This window comes from Bombina bombina, chromosome 2 (genome assembly GCF_027579735.1).
Source record: "Bombina bombina isolate aBomBom1 chromosome 2, aBomBom1.pri, whole genome shotgun sequence".
Taxonomy (NCBI): Eukaryota; Metazoa; Chordata; class Amphibia; order Anura; family Bombinatoridae; genus Bombina; species Bombina bombina.
In genome coordinates this window covers 427,217,919-427,243,239 of record NC_069500.1, presented here as the reverse complement: position 1 = coordinate 427,243,239, position 25,321 = coordinate 427,217,919, and the positions used below count along the sequence as shown (strand labels likewise).

General features: G+C 40.3%; 1 protein-coding gene across 2 annotated transcripts in view; it reads left to right on the top strand.

Annotated features, from left to right (window-relative positions):
• Nucleotides 1-22,023, top strand: part of SMPD4 (sphingomyelin phosphodiesterase 4) — a 130,514-nt gene extending 108,491 nt beyond the window's left edge. For both annotated transcript variants that reach the window (XM_053701984.1, XM_053701983.1), the window contains 2 exons: nt 1,292-1,420; nt 21,609-22,023. In XM_053701984.1, coding sequence (XP_053557959.1) covers nt 1,292-1,420; nt 21,609-21,926 — 447 coding nt within the window. In that variant the 3' untranslated portion in view covers nt 21,927-22,023. The remainder of the gene's footprint in view (nt 1-1,291; nt 1,421-21,608) is intronic.
• Nucleotides 22,024-25,321: the final 3,298 nt, after the last annotated feature.

Below are 25,321 nucleotides of genomic sequence, written 5' to 3'. Positions count from 1 at the left end.
AGGAACGGCTTCTGCACAGTTTGGACGTGGTTCGGGCCTTAAAGTTTTACCTGCAGATGACTAATGATTTTCGTCAGTCTTCTGCCTTGTTTGTGGTTTTCTCAGGAAAATGTAAGGGACAGAAAGCTACGACTACTTCTCTTTCCTTTTGGCTGAAGAGTATTATACATTTTGCATATGAGACTGCTGGACAGCAGCCTCCAAAGAGAGTTACGGCTCATTCCACGAGGGCTGTTGCTTCCTCATAGGCATTCAAAAATGAAGCTTCTGTGGAACAGATTTGCAAGGCTTCTACTTGGTCCTCTCTTCACACTTTTTCAAGATTCTACAAATTTGACACTTTTGCCGCTTTTGGGAGAAAGGTTCTTCAAGCAGTGGTGCCTTCCATTTAGGTTCCCTGTCTTGTCCCTCCCGTATCATCTGTTTACTCTAGCTTGGGTATTGATTCCCAATAGTAATTAAGATGTTCCGTGGACTCATAAAAGAAAATTTATGCTTACCTGATAAATTTATATCTTTTTTGACACGATGAGTCCACGGCCCTCCCTGTTTTTGAAAGACAGGTTGTTGGTTATTATAAACTTCAGACACCTCTGCACCTTATTACTTCCTTTCTCTCCTTTACTTCAGTCGAATGACTGGGTTGGGAGGGAAGGGAGGTGATATTTAACAGCTCTTTGCCACCTCCTGCTGACCAGGAGGTGAATATCCCAATAGTAATTAAGATGATCCATGGACTCATCGTGTCAAAAAAGAAATATATTTATCAGGTAAGCATAAAGTTTCTTTTTATTTCAAAATGATAGCAAACAGGTAATATTGTTTCTCATATTTTAAATATTGTGCAGATAAACATTAGATTATTAGTTATATATCTCTTTCATTGTCCTGTAAAACTATACTGCATGATTGTAAGCCCCCTAGTACCGTCCTTACCTAAAACTAAGATTAGTATGGAAAGTGGTCTCCTCTGTGAATGTGGTGCTTGTTATGATCCAAAAAAGTTGGCGATGAGTTTTACTGACAATTTAGGTCCATAATTGTACAGGAACCTTTCTTAACTACGGGTAACACCTGAAACGCGTCAGTGACGTCATCGGGCCATGGTTGTAGCCGTTTACCTTTTAACCGAGCAGCAGCTGTCTGGTTCGTTTGCAATTTGATGTGTCTTTTGTATTTTTAAACTCGTCTATCACCAATAAAGCTCCTTTTATCACTGTCGTAATTGTGCCGGACTGGGTCTGTTCTTATCTTGGAGATTCTTAAACCATATTTATAATTTTCATATTAGATTATTAATGGATTGCGTAGATTCGACATAGAGTACCGAGGTGACCCTGATCTCCAGCCAATCCGCAGCTATGAAAATGCAACTCTTGTGAGATTTCTTTACCGCCTCTCCAATGCACTGAATGAGAGGGTAAGTTGTTCCACAAAGCATAACTCTGTTTACTGACCCTTGAATAACCACATATAAGATGCATTCACTTTAGAATTACTGAGCATTTTACAGGGATTTTTTAAGGTACTGCACTGATAGCTTCATCTCATTTCCAGAGAAAGTGGTGGGCAAGAGCAGAGAGCCGTGTAAAATAGCTTCATTCTGCAGAATGATCTGAGAAGGAGGCTGGGAGAATGCAAGAATTACTGAAATCTGAAATACAATGAGGTGTTGAAAAAATATATATAATGAATAATCGCACTCATTGAAATGTAAAGAGCCGCAGACTCTTAGTGGCTTAAATAATCCTATTCTGTTTTGAGTGTGAATTTAGGAATATGGATGGGCCTAACACATTATGTTTAGTGTATCTTTTTTGTTTTTGGATAATATATTTTAAATAAAATGTTGACACTGGAGCTCTTGTTTCCAGTTTCACTTGATACTGAAGACTGAAAACAAGAAATGTGTAATTATAGAGCAAATCTGGCTCTTTAGAATGTGAGTATATATATTCTAATAACAAATATGCATTTTAATCTCTGAGGAACATAATAAAGAAAAATGGATTATAACAAGTGTATCCTTTTTACTTTTACACTAGTATTTGTCATTGCAGTAATAGGTTGTAACCTTTGTATGATGTTTATGGCTATATATTACTTTTTTTTTTGCGATTATCTGTAAGGCCCACAACAAATATATATGTGTGTAAACCTAGTAGTCAGAGAACCACTGGCTCCTAGAATTTTACCCCTGGCTCATTGTCTGGCTCCTAAAGGTATGTCTGGCTCTTAAATATTCTTACTGGCTCCTAAATTTTAAACAGATTTGTTGATCCCCTGGTGTAAATATAAACATATTGACTGTGTCACACTTTGGTTGGGAGCTAGCAGGTGGGGCTGTAAGTTAGGGCCAAGGTAACACAATACCTTTCTAGAGTTCCTGAGCTTATCATCATTTGGCCAAATCTTAATTTCTTTCATGTAATTAGCAAGAGTCCATGAGCTAGTGACGTATGGGATATACATTCCTACCAGGAGGGGCAAAGTTTCCCAAACCTTAAAATGCCTATAAATACACCCCTCACCACACCCACAAATCAGTTTTACAAACTTTGCCTCCTATGGAGGTGGTGAAGTAAGTTTGTGCTAGATTCTACGTTGATATGCGCTCCGCAGCAGGTTGGAGCCCGGTTTTCCTCTCAGCGTGCAGTGAATGTCAGAGGGATGTGAGGAGAGTATTGCCTATTTGAATGCAATGATCTCCTCCTACGGGGTCTATTTCATAGGTTCTCTGTTATCGGTCGTAGAGATTCATCTCTTACCTCCCTTTTCAGATTGACGATATACTCTTATATATATATATACCATTACCTCTGCTGATTTTCGTTTCAGTACTGGTTTGGCTTTCTACAACATGTAGATGAGTGTCCTGGGGTAAGTAAGTAAGCTTATTTTCTGTGACACTCTAAGCTATGGTTAGGCACTTTTTTATAAAGTTCTAAATATATGTATTCAAACATTTATTTGCCTTGACTCAGAATGTTCAACATTCCTTATTTTCAGACAGTCAGTTTCATATTTGGGATAATGCATTTGAATCAATCATTTTTTTCTTACCTTAAAAAATTTGACTTTTTCCCTGTGGGCTGTTAGGCTCGCGGGGGCTGAAAATGCTTCATTTTATTGCGTCATTCTTGGCGCAGACTTTTTTGGCGCAAAAAAAAATTTCAGTTTCCGGCGTCATACGTGTCGCCGGAAGTTGCGTCATTTTTTGACGTTTTTTTGCGTCAAAAGTGTCGGCGTTCCGGATGTGGCGTCATTTTTGGCGCCAAAAGCATTTAGGCGCCAAATAATGTGGGCGTCTTATTTGGCGCTAAAAAATATGGGCGTCATTTTTGTCTCCACATTATTTAAGTCTCATTATTTATTGCTTCTGGTTGCTAGAAGCTTGTTCACTGGCATTTTTTTCCCATTCCTGAAACTGTCATTTAAGGAATTTGATCAATTTTGCTTTATATGTTGTTTTTTCTATTACATATTGCAAGATGTTCCACGTTGCAACTGAGTCAGAAGATACTTCAGGAAAATCGCTGCCCGGTGCTAGAGCTACCAAGCTAAGTGTATCTGCTATAAACTTTTGGTATCTGTTTCTCCAGCTGTTGTTTGTATTGCATGTCATGACAAACTTGTTAATGCAGATAAAATTTCCTTTAGTACTGTTACATTACCTGTTGCTGTTCCGTCAACATCTAATACTCAGTGTTCCTGATAACATAAGAGATTTTATTTTTAAATCCATTAAGAAGGCTATGTCTGTTATTTCTCCTTCTAGTATACATAAAAGTCTTTTAAAACTTCTCTTTTTTCAGATGAATTTTTAAATGAACATCATCATTCTAATACTGATAATGGTTCTTCCGGTTCAGAGGTTGATGCTGATAAATCTTCGTATTTGTTCAAGATGGAATTTATTCGTTCTTTACTTAAAGAAGTATTAATTGCATTAGAAATAGAGGATTCTGGTCCTCTTGATACTAAATCTAAACGTTTAAATAAGGTTTTTAAATCTCCTGTAGTTATTCCAGAAGTGTTTTCTCTCCCTGATGCTATTTCTGAAGTAATTTCCAGGGAATGGAATAATTTGGGTAATTCATTTACTCCTTCTAAAACGTAAGGTTAATGGGGCTGTCTCTACTCCTGCTATATTTTTAGCGGATGTTGCTGCAGCTTCAACTTTTTGGTTAGAAGCTTTAGCGCAACAAGTAACAGATCATAATTTTATAGCATTATTATTATTCTATAACATGCTAATAATTTTATTTGTGATACCATCTTTGATATCATTAGAGTTGATGTCAGGTATATGTCTCTAGCTATTTTAGCTAGAAGAGCTTTATGGCTTAAAACTTGGAATGCTGATATGTCTTCTAAGTCTACTTTGCTATCCCTTTCTTTCCAGGGTAATACATTATTCGGTTCTCAGTTGGATTCTCTTATCTCAACTGTTACTGGAGGGAAGGGAACTTTTTTACCAAAGGATTAAAAATCTAAGGTAAATTTAGGTCTAATAATCGTTTTCGTTCCTTTCCTCACGACAAGGAACAAAAGCCTGATCCTTCATCCTCAGGAGCGGTATCAGTTTGGAAACCATTTCCAGTTTGGAATATATCCAAGCCTTATAGAAACCCAAAGCCAGCTCCTAAGTACCCATGAAGGTGCGGCCCTCATTCCAGCTCAGCTGGTATGGGGCAGATTACGTTTTCTTCAAAGAAATTTGGATCATTTCCGTTCACAATCTCTGGTTTCAGAACATTGTTTCAGAAAGGTACAGAATTGGCTTCAAGTTAAGGCCTCCTGCAAAGAGATTTTTTTCTTTCCCGTGTCCCTGTAAACCCAGCAAAGGCTCAGCATTTCTGAAATGTGTTTCAGATCTAGAGTTGGCTGGAGTAATTATGCCAGTTCCAGTTCTGGAACAGGGGCTGGGGTTTTATTCTATCTCTTCATTGTACCAAAGAAGGTCAATTCCTTCAGACCAGTTCCGGATCTATCAATATTGAATCGTTATGTAAGGATACCAACATTCAAGATGGTAACTGTAGGACTATCCTGCCTTTTGTTTAGCAAGGGCATTATATGTCTACAATAGATTTACAGGATGCATATCTGCATATTCCGATTCATCCAGATTACTTTTAGTTTCTGAGATTCTCTTTTTAGACAAGCATTACCAGTTTTGTGGCTCTACCATTTGGCCTAGCATCAGCTCCAAGAATTTTTTCAAAGGTTCTCGGTGCCCTTCTGTCTGTAATCAGAGAACAGGGTATTGGTATTTCCTTATTTTTGGACGATATCTTGGTACTTGCTCAGTCTTCACATTTTCGCAGAATCTCATACGAATCGACTTGTGTTGTTTCTTCAAGATCATGGTTGGAGGATCAATTTATCAAAAAGTTCATTGATTCCTCAGACAAGGGTAACCTTTTTAGGTTTCCAGATAGATTCAGTGTCTATGACTCTGTCTTTGTCAGACAAGAGAAGTCTAACATTGATATCAGCTTGTCAAAACCTTCAGTCACATTCATTCCCTTTGGTAGCCTTATGCATGGAAATTTTAGGTCTTATGACTGCTGCATCGGATGCGATCTCCTTTGCTCGTTTTCACATGCGACCTCTTCAGCTCTGTATGCTGAACCAATGGTGCAGGGATTACACAAAGATATCTCAATTAATATCTTTAAACCGATTATACGACACTCTCTGACGTGGTGGACAGATCACCATCGTTTAGTTCAGGGGGCTTCTTTGTTCTTCCGACCTGGACTATAATCTCAACAGATGCAAGTCTTACAGGTTGGGGAGCTGTGTGGGGGTCTCTGACGGCACAAGGGGTTTGGGAATCTCAGGAGGTGAGATTACCGATCAATATTTTGGAACTCCGTGCAATTTTCAGAGCTCTTCAGTCTTGGCCTCTTCTGAAGAGAGAGTTGTTCATTTGTTTTCAGATAGACAATGTCTCAACTGTGGCATACATCAATCATCAAGGAGGGACTCACAGTCCTCTGGCTATGAAAGAAGTATCTCGAATTTTGGTTTGGGCGGAATCCAGCTCCTGTCTAATCTCTGCGGTTCATATCCCAGGTATAGACAATTGGGAAGCAGATTATCTCAGTCGCCAAACGTTGCATCCGGGCGAATGGTCTCTTCACCCAGAGGTATTTCTTCAGATTGTTCAAATGTGGGAACTCCCAGAAATAGATCTGATGGCTTCTCATCTAAACAAGAAACTTCCCTGGTATCTGTCCAGATCCCGGGATCCTCAGGCGGAGGCAGTGGATGCATTATCACTTCCTTGGAAGTATCATCCTGCCTATATCTTTCCGCCTCTAGTTCTTCTTCCAAGAGTATTCTCCAAGATTCTAAAGGAATGCTCGTTTGTCCTGCTGGTAGCTCCAGCATGGCCTCACAGGTTTTGGTATGCGGATCTTGTCCGGATGGCCTCTTGCCAGCTGTGGACTCTTCCGTTAAGACCAGACCTTCTGTCGCAAGGTCCTTTCTTCCATCAGGATCTCAAATCCTTAAATTTTAAGGTATGGAGTTTGAACGCTTGATTCTTGGTCAAAGAGGTTTCTCTGACTCTGTGATTAATACTATGTGACAGGCTCGTAAATCTGTATCTAGAGAGATATATTATAGAGTCTGGAAGACATATTTCTTAGTGTCTTTCTCATCATTTTTCTTGGCATTCTTTTTGAATACCGAGAATTTTACAGTTTCTTCAGGATGGTTTAGATAAAGGTTTGTCCGCAAGTTCCTTGAAAGGACAAATCTCTGCCCTTTCTGTTCTTTTTCACAGAAAGATTGCTAATCTTCCTGATATTCATTGTTTTGTACAAACTTTGGTTCGTATAAAACCTGTCATTAAGTCAATTTCTCCTCCTTGGAGTTTGAATTTGGTTCTGGGGGCTCTTCAAGCTCCTCCTTTTGAACCCATGTATTCTTTGGTCATTAAATTACTTTCTTGGAAAGTTTTGTTTCTTTTGGCCATCTCTTCTGCCAGAAGAATCTCTGAATTATCTGCTCTTTCTTGTGAGTCTCCTTTTCTGATTTTTCATCAGGATAAGGCGGTGCTGCAAACTTCTTTTGAATTTTTTACCTAAGGTTGTGAATTCTAACAACATTAGTAGAGAAATTGTGGTTCCTTCATTATGTCCTAATCCTATGAATTCTAAGGAGAAATCATTGCATTCTTTGGATGCTGTTAGAGCTTTGTAATATTATGTTGAAGCTACTAAGTCTTTCCGAAAGACTTCTAGTCTATTTGTCATCTTTTCCGGTTCTAGAAAAGGCCAGAAAGCTTCTGCCATTTCTTTGGCATCTTGGTTGAAATCTTTATTTCATCATGCCTATGTTGGGTCGGGTAAAACTCCGCCTCAAAGGATTACAGCTCATTCTACTAGGTCAGTTTCTACTTCCTGGGCGTTTAGGAATGAAGCTTCGGTTGATCAGATTTGCAAAGCAGCAACTTGGTCCTCTTTGCATACTTTTACTAAATTCTACCATTTTGATGTGTTTTCTTCTTCTGAAGCAGTTTTTGGTAGAAAAGTACTTCAGGCAGTGGTTTCAGTTTGAATCTTCTGCTTATGTTTTCATTAAACTTATTTTGGGTGTGGATTATTTTCAGCAGGAATTGGCTGTCTTTATTTTATCCCTCCCTCTCTAGTGACTCTTGCGTGGAAAGATCCACATCTTGGGTAGTCATCATCCCATACGTCACTAGCTCATGGACTCTTGCTAATTACATGAAAGAAAACATAATTTATGTAAGAACTTACCTGATAAATTCATTTCTTTCATATTAGCAAGAGTCCATGAGGCCCACCCTTTTTTGTGGTGGTTATGATTTTTTTTGTATAAAGCACAATTATTCCAATTCCTTATTTTTTATGCTTTTGCACTTTTTTCTTATCACCCCACTTCTTGGCTATTTGTTAAACTGATTTGTGGGTGTGGTGAGGGGTGTATTTATAGGCATTTTAAGGTTTGGGAAACTTTGCCCCTCCTGGTAGGAATGTATATCCCATACGTCACTAGCTCATGGACTCTTGCTAATATGAAAGAAATGAATTTATCAGGTAAGTTCTTACATAAATTATGTTTTTATACTTTGAGGTTAGCTGTGTGCTTCCAAATGAGTGCTGCTCATTCTGTGTGTTGTGCAGGGATATTTTCTTTCATGTAATTAGCAAGAGTCCATGAGCTAGTGACGTATGGGATATACATTCCTACCAGGAGGGGCAAAGTTTCCCAAACCTTAAAATGCCTATAAATACACCCCTCACCACACCCACAATTCAGTTTTAGAAACGTTGCCTCCCGTGGAGGTGGTGAAGTAAGTTTGTTCTTAGATTCTACGTTGATATGCGCTTCGCAATAGGTTGAAGCCCGGTTTTCCTCTCAGAGTGCAGCGAATGTCAGAGGGATGTGAAGAGAGTATTGCCTATTCGAGAACAATGGTCTACCTCTAGGGGATCTTTTTCATAGGCTCTCTGTTATCGGTCGTAGAGATTTCTTCTCCTACCTCCCTTTTCAGATCGACGATATACTCTTATATACCATTACCTCTACTGATTCTCGTTTCAGTACTGGTTTGGCTATCCGCTTTTATGTGGAGGAGTGTCCTGGGGTAAGTATGTCTTATTCTTTGTGACACTCTGCGCTATGGTTGGGAACTTTATATGTAAAGTTCTAAATATATGTCTATAAACTTATATTTGCCTTTATTCAGGATAAACGGTATTCCTTATTCTCTGACTGTCAGTTTCATTTTTGGGATAATGCATTTAATTATTTTTTCTTACCTTGAAAATTTTTTCATTTGGCCATTTTTTTCCTGCGTGCTGTTAAGCTCGCGGGGGCGGGAAATGTTCCTTTTTATTTCGATATTTTTGGTGCGTTCTTTTTTTGGCGCTAAAAATTTCCGTCACTTCTGGCGCAGTCATTTTTTACCGGAAGTTGTATTCTATTACGCATGCATATTTAGACATTTTTTTGTTCACATTATTTAAACATTTCTCTTCATTGCTTCTGGTTTCTAGAAGCTTATTTTTTTGTATTCTTTCCCATTCCTGAAACTGTCATTTAAGGAATTTGATAATTTTGCTTTATATGTTGTTTTTTCTATTACATATTGCAAGATGTCTCATCCCGACCCTGGATCAAAATCTACTAATGAACAGACGTTGCCTGATGCTGGTCCTACCAAAGTTAAGTGCATATGTTGTAAACTTGTGGTATCTATTCCTCCAGCTGTAGTTGTGAAAGCTGCCATGATAAACTTTCCAATGCTGATTGTGTCTCCATTAGTAATAATCCTTTACCTGTTGTTGTTCCTTCAACATCTAATGTTCAGGATGTTCCTGTTAATGTAAAAGAATTTGTTTCTAAATCTATTAGGAAGGCTCTGTCTGTTATTCCTCCTTCCAATAAACGTAAAAGGTCTTTCAAGACTTCTCACATCTCAGATGAGTTTGTAGGTGACCGTCATCATTCTGACTTATCTGATTCTGATGAGGTTTTTTCTGGATCAGAAGATTCTACTACAGATATTGATTCTGACAAATCCTCATATTTATTTAAAATGGAGTTTATTCGTTCATTACTAAAAGAAGTTTTGATTGCATTAGATATGGAGGAATCCAGTCCTCCTGATACTAAAGCTGCTAAACGTTTAATTTCGGTTTATAAGCCTCATGTGTTAATTCCGGAAGTTTTTCCAGTTCCTGATGCTATCTCAGATGTGATTGCTAGGGAATGGGATAGTTTGGGTACTTCATTTACTCCTTCTTCAAGGTTTAAGAAATTGTACCCTGTGCCATCTGATAGATTGGAGTTTTGGGATAAAATCCCTAAAGTCGATGGAGCTATCTCTACCCTTGCTAAACGTACTGCTATTCCTACGGCAGATAGCACTTCGTTTAAAGATCCTTTGGATAGAAAGATTGAATCTTTTTTAAGAAAAGCTTATTTATGTTCAGGCAATTTACTCAGACCTGCTATATCTTTGGCTGATGTTGCTGCAGCTTCAACTTTTTGGTTGGAGACTTTAGCGCAACAAGTAACAGTTCATAATGCATATAGCATTGTTAAACTTCTTCAAAATGCTAATAACTTTGTCTGTGATGCCTTTTTTTTATATCATTAGAATTGATGTCAGGTATATGTCTTTAGCTATTTTAGCCAGAAGAGCTTTATGGCTTAAATCTTGGAATGTAGATATGACTTCTAAGTCAACTTTGCTTTCTCTCTCCTTCCAAGGTAATAAGTTGTTTGGTTCTCAGTTGGATTCGATAATTTCAACTGTTACTGGAGGGAAGGGTGCCTTTTTGCCCCAGGGCAAAAAATCCAAAAGTAATTTTAGGGCTGCTAATCGTTTTCATTCCTTTCGTCAAAATAGAGAGCAAAAGCCCGACCCTTCTCCTAAAGGAACGGTTTCCAGTTGGAAACCTAATCCAGTCTGGAATAAATCCAAGCCTTTCAGAAAGTCAAAACCTGCTCCTAAATCCGCATGAAGGTGCGGCCCTCATTCCAGCGCAGCAGGTAGGGGCAGGTTACGATTTTTCAAAGATGTTTGGAGCAATTCGATTCACAATCTTTGGATTCAGAACATTGTTTCTCTAGGGTACAGAATAGGTTTCAAGGTAAGACCACCTGTGAGAAGATTTTTTCTCTCACGCATTCCGGTAAACCCAGTGAAGGCTCAGGCGTTTCTGAAATGTGTTTCAGACCTAGAGTTAGCTGGGGTAATTATGCCAGTTCCAGTTCTGGAACAGGGTCTGGGGTTTTATTCAAATCTATTCATTGTGCCAAAGAAAGAGAATTCTTTCAGACCAGTTCTAGATTTAAAAATATTGAATCGATATGTAAGGATACCAACATTCAAAATGGTGACAATAAGAACTATTCTGCCTTTTGTTCAGCAAGGGCATTATATGTCAACAATAGACTTACAGGATGACTACCTGCATATTCCTATTCACTCAGATCACCACCAGTTTCTGAGATTCTCTTTTCTAGACAAGCATTACCAGTTTATTGCCCTTCCATTCGGTCTAGCAACTGCGCCAAGGATCTTTTCGAAGGTTCTAGGTGCCCTTCTCTATGTAATCAGAGAACAGGGTATTGCGGTATTTCCTTATTTGGACGATATCTTGGTACTCGCTCAGTCTTTACATTCTGCAGAATCTCACACGAATCAACTTGTGTTGTTTCTTCAAAGACATGGTTGGAGGATCAATTTACCAAAAAGTTCTTTGATTCCTCAGACAAGAGTAACCTTTTTAGGTTTCCAAATAGATTCAGTGTCCATGACTCTGTCTCTGACAGAAAAGAGACGTCTGAAATTGGTTTCAGTCTGTCGAAACCTTCAGTCTCAATTGTTCCCTTCGGTAGCATTATGCATGGAGATTTTAGGTCTCATGACTGCTGCTTCGGACGCGATCCCTTTTGCTCGTTTTCATACGAGACCACTTCAGCTTTGTATGCTGAACCAGTGGTGCAAGGATTATACAAGGATATCACAAAAAATATCCTTAAATCCCAATGTTCGATCATCTCTAACTTGGTGGATGGATCACCATCGTTTAATACAAGGGGCCTCTTTTGTTCGTCCAACCTGGACTGTGATCTCAACAGATGCGAGTCTTTCAGGTTGGGGAGCTGTATGGGGATCTCTGACAGCGCAGGGGGTTTGGGAATCTCAGGAGGCGAGATTACCAATAAACATTTTGGAACTCCGTGCGATTTTCAGAGCTCTTCAGTTCTAGCCTCTTCTAAAGAGAGAATCGTTTATTTGTTTTCAAACAGACAATGTCATGACCGTGGCATATATCAATCATCAAGGTGGGACTCACAGTCCTCAAGCTATGAGAGAAGTATCTCGGATACTGGTATGGGCAGAATCCAGCTCCTGTCTAATTTCTGCGGTTTACATCCCAGGTGTAGACAATTAGGAAGCGGATTATCTCAGTCGCCAGACGTTACATCCGGGCGAATGGTCTCTTCATCCAGAGGTTTTTCTACAGATTGTGCAAATCTGGGGTCTCCCAGAAATAGATCTGATGGCCTCTCATCTGAACAAGAAACTTCCCAGGTATCTATCCAGATCTCGGGATCCTCAGGCGGAAGCAGTGGATGCGTTATCAATTCCTTGGAATTATCATCCTGCTTATATCTTTCCGCCTCTAGTTCTTCTTCCGAAAGTAATCTCCAAAATTCTAATGGAGCGCTCATGTGTACTGCTGGTGGCTCCAGCATGGCCACACGGGTTTTGGTTTGCGGATCTCGTTCGGATGGCCAGTTGCCAACCTTGGACACTTTCGTTAAGACCAGACCTTCTATCTCAAGGTCCTCTTTTCCATCAGGATCTCAAATCATTAAATTTGAAGGTATGGAAATTGAACGCTTAATTCTTAGTCATAGAGGTTTCTCTGACTCAGTAATTAATACTATGTTACAGGCTCGAAAATCTGTCTCTAGAAAGATTTATTATCGGGTTTGGAAGACTTACATCTCTTGGTGTTCTTCTCATAAATTCTCATGGCATTCTTTCAGAATTCCTAGAATTTTACAATTTCTTCAGGATGGTTTGGATAAAGGTTTGTCTGCAAATTCCTTGAAAGGACAAATATCTGCTCTTTCTGTTCTTTTTCACAGAAAGATTGCTCATCTTCCTGATATTCGTTGTTTTGTACAGGCTTTGGTACGTATCAAACCTGTCATTAAGCCAATCTCTCCTCCTTGGAGTCTTAATTTGGTTTTGTCAGCCTTACAGGCTCCTCCGTTTGAGCCTATGCATTCTCTGGACATTAAATTACTTTCCTGGAAAGTATTGTTCCTTTTAGCTATCTCTTCTGCCAGAAGAGTCTCTGAGTTATCTGCTCTTTCTTGTGAATCTCCTTTTCTGATTTTTCATCAGGATAAGGCGGTGTTGCGGACTTCATTTCAATTTTTGCCCAAGGTTGTGAATTTTAACAACATTAGTAGAGAAATTGTTGTCCCTTCATTATGTCCTAATCCTAAGAATTCTAAGGAAAGGTCATTTGATTCGTTGGATGTAGTTAGAGCTTTAAAATATTATGTTGAAGCTACTAAAGATTTTAGAAAGACTTCTAGTCTATTTGTTATCTTTTCTGGTTCCAGGAAAGGTCAGAAGGCTTCTGCAATTTCTTTGGCGTCTTGGCTAAAGTCTTTGATTCATCTTGCTTATGTGGAGTCGGGTAAGTCCCCGCCTCAAAGGATTACAGCTCATTCTACTAGGTCAGTCTCTACTTCCTGGGCTTTTAGGAATGAAGCTTCTGTTGATCAGATTTGCAAAGCAGCAACTTGGTCTTCTTTGCATACTTTTACTAAATTCTACCATTTTGATGTGTTTTCTTCTTCTGAAGCAGTTTTTGGTAGAAAAGTACTTCAGGCAGCTGTTTCTGTTTGATTCGTCTGCTTATAATTTCAGGGTTTTTTTCATTATAAGATTAAAACTTTTTGATTTCGGTTGTGGATTCTTTTTTTCAGCGGAATTGGCTGTCTTTATTTTATCCCTCCCTCTAGTGACTCTTGCGTGGAAGTTCCACATCTTGGGTATCTACTATCCCATACGTCACTAGCTCATGGACTCTTGCTAATTACATGAAAGAAAACATAATTTATGTAAGAACTTACCTGATAAATTCCTTTCTTTCATATTAGCAAGAGTCCATGAGACCCACCCTTTTTTTGTGATGGTGGTTATTTTTTTGTATAAAGCACAATTATTCCAATTCCTTAAATTTTTTTGATGCTTTCGCTCCTTTTTTATCACCCCACTTCTTGGCTATTCGTTAAACTGAATTGTGGGTGTGGTGAGGGGTGTATTTATAGGCATTTTAAGGTTTGGGAAACTTTGCCCCTCCTGGTAGGAATGTATATCCCATACGTCACTAGCTCATGGACACTTGCTAATATGAAAGAAAGGAATTTATCAGGTAAGTTCTTACATAAATTATGTTTTTATGTGATTTTGTTTCCTATTGTGCTTTGCACGTAGGCTTGTATCAGGTTAAAGGGACAGTACACTGTAAAATTGTTTTCTCCAACATTGGTGTGTCCGGTCCACGGCGTCATCCTTACTTGTGGGAATATTCTCTTCCCCAACAGGAAATGGCAAAGAGCACAGCAAAAGCTGCCCATATAGCCCCTCCTCGGGCTCCGCCCCCCAGTCATTCTCTTTGCCGCTCTGAACAAGTAGCATCTCCACGGAGATGGTGAAGAGTATGTGGTGTTTAGTTGTAGTTTTTTATTCTTCTATCAAGAGTTTATTTTAAAATAGTGCCGGTTTGTACTATTTACTCTAAAACAGAAAAGGATGAAGAGTTCTGTTTAAAAGAGGAGTATGATTTTAGCAGCAGTAACTAAAATCAATTGCTGTTCCCACTCAGGACTGTTGAGCCCAGAGAACTTCAGTTGGGGGGAACAGTTTGCAGACTTTTCTGCTTAAGGTATGACTAGTCCAATTTCTAACAAGACTGTGTAATGCTAGAAGACTGTCATTTTCCCTCTTGGGGATCGGTAAGCCATTTTCTTAGACTCATAACAGAATGAAGGCTTATTAATGGGCTATATACTGGTTGACACTCTTGTGGGCTAAATCGATTGCTTTATTCATTATTTATAGGAGGTTTTAAGTGTTTTTAAAAACCTGTGATTTGGGGAACGTTTTTAGGCGCCAGGCAATAGTTTAGACTCCTTCCCAGTCAGGAAGGACCTTTCACTCTAGTAGGCAGAGCCTCATTTTCGCACCATAATTGCGCAGTTTCTTTTGCATGCAGTACATGCAGCTTCATGTGAGAGGGTCTGGTGGCCATCAAAAACGTTCCTGGAAGGCTTATTGTGGTATCGTATAACTCCCAAGGACAGGTGAAGTCGCAGCAAACGCTGTGGCTGGGACTGTAGTGATTTTAAAGTTGTTAATTGATTAAACAGCTCCAGTTTCCTCATTTAAGGAGTTACAATCTTGTAAATTGGGGTGCAATACTTTTAATGCATTAAGACACTAGGGTGCAAATTTGGTAAAGATCGGATATTTCTTTCATAGTTTTTCACATATGCAGAAATAAAGTGTGCTCTGTTTAAAATTTAAAGAGACAGTAACGGTTTTGTTTAAAAACGGTTTTATTGTATTAATAGCCTGTATAAGCCTGTCTAACATGTCTGTACCTTCAGATAGATCATGTTCTGTATGTATGGAGGCCAAGGTGGTCCCCCCTTCAAATGTATGTGATAATTGTGCCATGGCGTCCAGACAAAGTAAGGACAGTACTGTCACATTTAATAAGGTTGCCCAAGATGATTCCTCAAATGAAGGTAGTGGGGATAGTTCTTCATCCTCTCCTTCTGTGTCAATACCAGTTATGCCCGCGCAGGCGATTCCTAGTACATCTAGCACGCCAATGCTTGTTACTATGCAACAATTTACGGCTGTAATGGATAATTCTATAGCTAATATCTTATCCAAAATGCCAGCATTTCAAAGAAAGCGTGATTGCTCAGTTTTAAATACAGTGGAGCAAGAAGGCGCTGACGATAATTTATCTGTCATACCCTCACACCAGTCAGAAGTGGCAGTGAGGGAGGGTTTGTCGGAGGGAGAACTTTCTGATTCAGGAAGAGTTTCTCAACAGGCAGAACCTGATGTTGTGACGTTTAAATTTAAGTTAGAGCATCTCCGCGCATTACTTAAGGAGGTACTAACTACGCTGGATGATTGTGACTCTTTGGTCATTCCAGAAAAATTGTGCAAGATGGACAAATTCCTAGAGGTTCCGGTGCACCCCGATGCCTTTCCGATACCTAAAAGGGTGGCGGACATAGTGACTAAGGAATGGGAGAAACCAGGCATACCTTTTGTCCCACCTCCTATATTTAAGAAATTGTTCCCCATGGTTGACCCAAGGAAGGACACATGGCAAACAGTCCCTAAGGTTGAGGGGGCAGTTTCTACGCTAGCCAAACGCACGACTATTCCCATTGAGGACAATTGTGCTTTCAAAGATCCTATGGATAAAAAATTGGAGGGTTTGCTTAAAAAGATTTTTGTTCAGCAAGGATACCTCCTCCAACCTATTTCGTGCATTATTCCTGTCACTACGGCGGCGTGTTTCTGGTTCGATGAACTAGAAAAGTCGCTCAATAAGGAGACTCCATATGAGGAAGTCATGGACAGAATTCACGCACTTAAGTTAGCTAATTCCTTTATTTTAGATGCCGCTTTGCAATTAGCGAGATTAGCGGCGAAAAATTCAGGGTTTGCAATTGTGGCGCGCAGAGCGCTCTGGCTAAAGTCTTGGTCGGCGGATGTATCTTCCAAGACAAAATTACTTAATATCCCTTTCAAAGGTAAGACCTTTTTTGGGCCAGAATTGAAAGAAATTATTTCAGACATCCCTGGGGGGAAGGGCCATGCCCTTCCACAGGATAGGCCTTTCAAGGCTAAGAATAAGTCTAATTTTCGTTCCTTTCGTAATTTCAGGAACGGACCGGCTTCTAACTCTGCAGCCTCTAGACAAGAGGGTAACGCTTCCCAGGCTAAGCCAGCTTGGAAACCAATGCAAGGCTGGAACAAGGGTAAACAGGCCAAGAAGCCTGCTGCTGCTACCAAGACAGCATGAAGCGGTAGCCCCCGATCCGGGACCGGATCTAGTAGGGGGCAGACTCTCTCTCTTTGCTCAGGCCTGGGCAAGAGATGTTCCGGATCCCTGGGCACTAGAAATAGTCTCTCAGGGTTATCTTCTAGAATTCAAGGAACTTTCTCCAAGGGGAAGGTTCCACATGTCTCGCTTATCTTCCGACCAAATAAAGAGACAGGCATTCTTACATTGTGTAGAAGACCTGTTAAAGATGGGAGTGATACACCCAGTTCCAACAGTGGAACAAGGTCAGGGGTTTTACTCAAACCTGTTTGTAGTTCCCAAAAAAGAGGGAACTTTCAGACCAATTCTGGATTTAAAAATTCTAAACAAATTTCTCAGAGTTCCATCGTTCAAAATGGAAACCATTCTAACAATTTTACCTACAATCCAGGAGGGTCAATATATGACTACCGTGGATTTAAAGGATGCGTACCTACATATTCCTATCCACAAAGATCATCATCAGGGCCTAAGGTTTGCCTTTCTGGACAAACATTACCAGTTTGTGGTTCTTCCGTTTGGTTTAGCCACTGCTCCCAGAATTTTCACAAAGGTGCTAGGGTCCCTTCTGGCGGTTCTAAGACCGAGGGGCATTGCAGTGGCACCTTATCTAGACGACATTCTAATTCAAGCGTCGTCTCTTTCCAAGGCAAAGGCTCATACAGACATTGTTCTAGCCTTTCTCAGATCTCACGGGTGGAAGGTGAACGTAGAAAAGAGTTCCCTGTCCCCGTCAACAAGAGTTCCCTTTTTGGGAACAATATTAGATTCTTCAGAAATGAAGATCTTCCTGACAGAAGTCAGAAAGTCAAAGCTTCTAAACGCTTGCCAAGTTCTTCACTCTATTCTGCAGCCTTCCATAGCTCAGTGCATGGAAGTAGTAGGATTAATGGTTGCAGCAATGGACATAGTTCCTTTTGCTCGAATTCATCTAAGACCATTACAACTGTGCATGCTCAATCAGTGGAATGGGGACTATGCAGACTTGTCTCCACAGATTCAAGTAGACCAGGTAACCAGAGACTCACTCCGTTGGTGGTTGACTCAGGATCACCTGTCTCAGGGAATGAGTTTCCGCAGACCAGAGTGGGTCATTGTCACGACCGACGCCAGTCTATTAGGCTGGGGCGCGGTCTGGGATTCCCTGAAAGCTCAGGGTCTATGGTCTCGGGAAGAGTCTCTTCTCCCGATAAACATCCTGGAACTGAGAGCGATATTCAATACTCTCCGGGCTTGGCCTCAACTAGCGAAGGCCGGATTCATAAGATTTCAGTCAGACAACATGACGACTGTAGCTTACATCAACCATCAGGGAGTAACAAAGAGTTCCTTGGCGATGAGAGAGGTATCCAAGATCATCAAATGGGCGTCGTCAGACTTTCCATCCGGGGGAGTGGGAACTCCACCCGGAGGTCTTTGCCCAGTTAACCCAATTATGGGGCATTCCAGACATGGATCTGATGGAGTCTCGTCAGAACTTCAAGGTTCCTTGCTACGTGTCCAGATCCAGGGATCCCAAGGCGACTCTAGTGGATGCATTAGTGGCGCCTTGGTCGTTCAACCTAGCTTATGTGTTTCCACCGTTTCCTCTCCTTCCCAGGCTCGTAGCCAGGATCAAACAGGAGAAGGCCTCGGTGATTCTGATAGCTCCTGCGTGGCCACGCAGGACTTGGTATGCAGACCTGGTGAATATGTCATCGGCTCCACCATGGAAGCTACCTTTGAGACAGGATCTTCTAGTACAAGGTCCATTCGAACATCCAAATCTAGTTTCTCTGCAGCTGACTGCTTGGAAATTGAACGCTTGATTTTATCTAAGCGTGGGTTTTCAAATTCATTGATAGATACTCTGGTACAAGCCACAAAACCTGTGACTAGAAAGATTTAACAAAAAATATGGAAAAAATTTATCTGTTGGTGTGAATCCAAGGGATTCTCCTGGAGTAAGATTAAAATTCCTAAGATTCTCTCCTTTCTCCAAGAGGGTTTGGATAAAGGGTTGTCAGCGAGTTCTCTAAAAGGACAGATTTCTGCTTTATCTGTTTTGTTACACAAACGACTGGCAGCTGTGCCAGATGTACAAGCTTTTGTACAGGCTTTGGTCAGAATCAAGCCTGTTTACAGACCCATGACTCCTCCTTGGAGTCTAAATTTAGCTCTTTCTGTTCTTCAAGGGCTCCTCCTTGGAGTCTAAATTTAGCTCTTTCTGTTCTTCAAGGGGTTCCGTTTGAACCTTTACATTCCATAGATATCAAGTTACTATCTTGGAAAGTTCTGTTTTTGGTTGCTATTTCTTCTGCTAGAAGAGTTTCTGAATTATCTGCTTTGCAGTGTGATCCACCCTATCTGGTGTTCCATTCAGATAAGGTCATTTTACGTACCAAGCCTGGTTTTCTTCCAAAAGTTGTTTCCAACAGGAATATTAACCAGGAGATAGTTGTTCCTTCTCTGTGCCCGAAACCAGTTTCTAAGAAGGAACGTTTGTTACACAATTTAGATGTAGTTCGTGCTTTAAAGTTCTATTTAGAAGCAACAAAGGATTTTAGACAAACCTCATCTTTGTTTGTCGTTTACTCTGGTAAGAGGAGAGGACAAAAAGCTACTGCTACCTCTCTTTCTTTCTGGCTGAAAAGCATTATCCGATTGGCTTATGAGACTGCCGGACGGCAGCCTCCTGAACGAGTCACAGCTCACTCCACTAGGGCTGTGGCTTCCACGTGGGCCTTCAAGAACGAGGCTTCTGTTGATCAGATATGTAAGGCAGCGACTTGGTCTTCTCTGCACACTTTTGCCAAATTTTACAAATTTGATACTTTTGCTTCTTCGGAGGCTGTTTTTGGGAGAAAGGTTTTGCAAGCCGTGGTGCCTTCTGTTTAGGTAACCTGATTTGCTCCCTCCCTTCATCCGTGTCCTAAAGCTTTGGTATTGGTTCCCACAAGTAAGGATGACGCCGTGGACCGGACACACCAATGTTGGAGAAAACAGAATTTATGCTTACCTGATAAATTACTTTCTCCAACGGTGTGTCCGGTCCACGGCCCGCCCTGGTTTTTTAATCAGGTTTGAAAAATGTCTTTCTCTATACACTACAGTCACCACGGCACCTATAGTTTCTCCTTTTTTTCTCCTAACCGTCGGTCGAATGACTGGGGGGCGGAGGCCCGAGGAGGGGCTATATGGGCAGCTTTTGCTGTGCTCTTTGCCATTTCCTGTTGGGGAAGAGAATATTCCCACAAGTAAGGATGACGCCGTGGACCGGACACACCGTTGGAGAAAGTAAATTATCAGGTAAGCATAAATTCTGTTTTTATATTAATGTATTTTCAGTGATTTGTTATAAAAGCAAAAGAGTATAAAATGTATGAGAAATTGCATTTTTGTGTATATGAAGTAGCTGGTTTTGTGCCTTTAAACCACAGCCTATTACAATGGGTTGAGGTTCAAGTAATATCAGATCTCATTATGTTATCACTTTGTGTACACACATTTGCTTCCTTATCTTATATTTGTCTGGAAAACTAAAGCTCAATACTTAGAACAATGGAAAATTATAATTTTATTACTTAACTATCCTGCACCCCTCTGGGAGTGTAATTTCTTCTGCTGACTGTGTTTACTTAGGCTTGTCAATAGCATAGACTCCAGTACAGAAACTTTCAGTATAGGTTTGGATTCCACAGGCTAAATCAGCTATTTAAAATGCCAAAATAGGGGTAAATTAGCTACTTGTACACAATTTAATACATTGGGAACAATTTAAAGGGTAGAAAATGTTTGGGTGAACTACCCCTTTAACTGCCTGAGTCACTTTTTGCAAACACTGCTATCTGTGAGTGCTGGTTAGCACCAGGCCTGAGAGTCTTGTCATGGGACGTGAACCCATTAAAGTGATAGTAAACCCCAGCATTGCAAAAATGCTAGGATTTACCAGCACTAAGTATAAATGGGGCCTTCAGTCATGAGTTTAAAAAAAAGGTATATTTAAAAGTACCTTTTCTTTGCCGCAGAATCCTTGCTAACCTATGCGGCTCTAACCAACAATGAGGTGACAGTGCTAGCCGTACAGCACTGTGCTGATAGCTAGCACAGCTATTGGCTAACAGATGGAAACGTCGCCTCATTGGGAAAAAAATGCTGCTTAGTTTAGCAAAAACTTTTAACGTAACTTTTTTTTAAACTCATTACTGAAGGTCCCATTTATTTTCAGTGCTGGTAAATTTAAGCTTTTTTGATACACTAGGATTTACCATCACTTTAAAGTTTGCTAGTGCAGTCTCTCGCTTTTTCTCTCTCCCCCATAGTTCTCTAACACAAGCAGGCTTCTGAATCTGCATACGTATGCTTTTCAACAAAGAATATCAAGAGAATAAAATGGCACAAGTAGCCCTAATTTAATTACGTCCTCACCAGTATCAGAAATGCAATGCATTCCTGACAGTTCAAGGGGTTAAATTATTGGTGTTTGTAATGCTTGTAAGTGCCATAAAATAAGGTTTTTGAAAATATTGGTATATAAACAATGTTTGTGAAAACAACTCTCACGCTGCGTTCAGTCCCTCCCCACATCAGAGGACCCACTTGCTGGTTATGCCCACGCATAAGCTATTGTAGGAGTGTTTGCAGGAGTATGTACATTGCGGATGAGCAATAGGTCAGTTGCACTTTGCGGGCACTATCACATGCACAAACCACTTTTGTTGACTGCTATGTCACAGTACTGTGCGTGCACGCTTGCTAAGGCTTTCTACCAAATAAAAAACCTTGTTTCGATACATAAGAAGGGAGTTTATATAATACAGTACCGTTATTAATATATTTTGCAAATATATTTTGATCTCAAGTTATTTTATATCCCTTTAAGGGATTTTCCCAAATATTTTTGACTTACATTTGTGTGCTTGTTACATGATTTTGATCTAATTATTGCAATCTCTTCCTTTACAGTTTGCAGATCAAATGGGTGCCTTGTGCTCAAGAGAGGATTTCCTTGGCAAGTTTTCCCGTTACCATCTGATCAGTTCTCCCCCTAAACGTAGAAGTCCCGTTGCATCACAACATTCTTTTGAACCTCCAACTCCTCGCATTCGCCTACGATTTTTAGCCAGCTATCGTTTTATCCTCTACTTGCTGATGATCTACGTCTTTTGTTTTCTGTTCTCTTTCGGAACCTTGAGTTCCACGCTCTGCCTTGTGATTATGTATTTCGTTTACGCGTCTATCCTGACGCTTCTTGCTGAAAGACGAAAACCTCATCAGAACTGATTTAATTTTTTTTTTATTATTTGAATCCAGTCTGTATTTTAATATGAAATAACCTCCTGGCTAATATTTTTGATTAAACACTTCCAGGTATATGAAATATGTATATTTTTTTCTTAGGATTTGTGTATTTACATTAATATTTTTTATGTCTAATTATGTACAGACGTAGCTTGTGAGATTGGATACGTGTCTCTTTAGTATGTAAGTTTTTTTTTGTTCTATTTTTTTTTTTTTTTTAAATTGCTGCTGACAAAATGACTGCTTCTAAAGTATTAACTTTACATTACCCCTGGTAATACAGTATACGTATACCATTTGAAGTTTTTTTTTTTTACAGCACATTTCATTGCATATTTAACTGGGTATTAGTTTGTGAATCGCAGATATGATACACACTAGCTAATTTACCTTTTAGTTCTGTTTATAATGTTAGTGTAATTCAATTTGTTACATTCTACTGCCTTAAAGCAACAGTAAAGATTTCCATTTCTTTCCTATGGCATGGGGAGTCCACAATTCATTCCAATTACTAGTGGGAATTCAACTCCTGACCAGCAGGAGAAGGCAAAGAGCACCCCTTCAAAGCTGTTAAGTGTCACTTCCTTTACCCATAACCCCCAGTCATTCTCTTTGCCTCTATCAGGGGAGAATGTGCGAAGATGGTGTCTGAAAAGATTGAATCCTTTTATGGGTACTTTTCCCTGCAAGCAAGGATTGGGGTCAAGCTGTGTCAATGTCAATCTCTTTAGTAAGAGAAATAGTGGCTAAAAGCAATTAGAAGGCGGCAAAGTGGTCTTTGCTTAAAATCCTAACACCAATGCTACCCCTTTATAGAAAACCAGGGTTGGTTACTCTGTTTTTTCTTGAATATTCAGGTCCCTGTCAGCGACCAGATGAGCCTGACAAACTTGGAGCTGTTGTATCTGCTCCACAGCAGAAGACCCAGGAGGGTAAGTCCTTTTATATTTATTTCTACAATAAATGATGAAAATAAGGGTCAGAAGAAGATAATTGGAGACCTGGTGGGACCTGCTAATCTTATGTAGGGTCACTATTTTTTATATTTATCTTCTAGTTGAGATTTGCTGCGGCTGAGTAGTTAACTGGTGTGCAGCCAGTGTGAGTGACTTTATGCGCTTATTTTGCCTAATGAGGGGTCAGTTTACACCGCAAGACCCAGGCTGTATGGTGCCTCTGTAAATTGATGAGTTGACTTTTACTATCCCTGCATGGTCCATTTTCAGCACACAAACATGTAGGTGGATGGACCAAATCCCTGCACGTAAGATTGAGAGTGACTTGCAATAAGGGGGTTTGTAAAATGCACTTGCTTTTGTTATCCCTTATTATAGGATTATGTCTAGTACAGGGTGCCCTGCTATGTGTTTTTGATACGTTACAGGTATTGTGAATCAGTTACCATTTTGTTTGTTGCATCTTTTATTTTCTATGAGCAGCGTTGGGGTTAAAAAGTTTTTCCCGCCTTCAACTGGGTTATGGCCGCACAGTGTCTTTGATTAAGACACAATCAGATATCCTTATAATTCTGAGGTATTAAATCAAGTCTATTATCTGGATGCTCTACGCTTAAGACTGAGAGGTCAGGATCCCTCTCGGCAAGGTAATTCTTAGTCGGCCCTCTAAGAGGATTTAGAGAATACAGATTCTCTGTACATGTGGATTTTTCTGACAGGTGTCAGAATATCCAATTTTCTTCTTGCATGTCTCGTCTGGCCTCTATCCGTCCATCAGGGGCTCAGTTAATGGAGGTAATTGTTCTAATGGTTGCTTTCAGGGATATTTATTCATTTTGGGTTGTTCTTTATGAGACGTCTTCAGGTAGGTATGCTCAGTCCATGGATCGGAGTCCTCTTGGATCTTAAGCAGAGAATAGTCTAGTCTCCCTATCTAGAGATTCTCTATCTTGGTGGTTTCACAGGACCACTTGTCTTAAGGTTCATACTTCTTGAAAACTTCAGGGGTGATTGTAACCACAGATACCATCTGGTCGGGCTGAGGAACAATTTGAAGTCCTTTTATATCCTCAGGGTTTTTTGGGTTAAAGATGAGTTTTCTTTACCATAAACCTCAGATTTGAGAGCTCTAACAGCCTGGCCTCATCTTGGTTGGGTCCGGTTTATCGGATTCCTATTGGACATCATCTTCTCGATGGGCATGCATCTTCCATCAGGAAGGATTTGGGATTTTGTTAACTATGAAGGATGTCTCGCTTTTTCAGTGATCAGAGTCTCATGTTTGTCTCCTCTCTGCCTTCCACATAACAGGGTTGGGCTACTGGGAAGCGGATCTTCTGAGCAGGCAGATCTTTCATTCCAGGGAGTGGGATCTCCACCAGGAAGTATTCTCAAGGATATCCCTCAGGTGGGGGGTCTGGATTTGCTTCTAATGGTGTTGCACCCTGGGAGGGTTCAAAATTCTGTACTATCCCTGGCTAGGTTTAAGGGCTGTATGTACAGCAATGTTATGGCATACAGGGGAGTCTGCCTAACAGCAGAATTGAAGTACTAAGGATGTCATTGTGAACCTCTCTTGCATCTCTTGTGCTCGCCAAGCTTTCTAGGTATGGTTCTGGATCAAGAGTTCTACAGACTGCTCTGATCAACGCTCTGGCAGGGACTTGGAACTTCAAGGGACATAAATGTCCCCTTCGTTTGTTCTCCTTCCTCGAGTTATGGCTCATATCAAGCAGGAGATGGCGTCAGTGTTTCTAATTGCTCCTGCCTGGTCTCGCAGGACCTCGTTCGCGGAATAGCCCGCTGTTGCTTGGTAGTTATATTCCCTGCTTGCGTGCAGGAGGTCATAAAATTGAATCCACAAGGAGATTTGGATTTAAATCCGGTGAAGATGCCTTTATTCATCCTTGTAGGTTGCTTTTGGGGAAGGTCCTTATTATCCGGGTCTCTTCCTCCAATCGCATCTAGTTTCTTTGCTACTGGCTGCTTGGAGATTAAACGTCTAGCCTTAGCTAGGCGTGTTGTTTTTTTTTAGATGGTCTTTAATCCCATGTTTCTGGCTTGCTCCGGTTTCTCTTGAGATTACCCATACGGTATGGCTATATACCTTTATTGGTGTGAATTGAGGATTTTTTCTTTTGGAGTAGTGGGAGGATACCACAAATTTAGTCTTTTCTTCAGGATGCCCTGCCGAAAGGTTTATCAGTTGGTACTTGGAAGTGTCAGATTTCTACTCCGTCTATGCCTTGGCACTAGGTCTGGCATATCTGCCAGATGTTCTATCTTTTGTGCAGTCCTCGGTCAGACTCAGGCCTGTGTTTTTTATATTGTTGTTCTTCCTTGGAACCTTAACTCATAGTTCTGCAGCAGGCTCCGTTTGGACCTATGTATGCAGTTAATGGTACGTTGTTGTACTGGGAA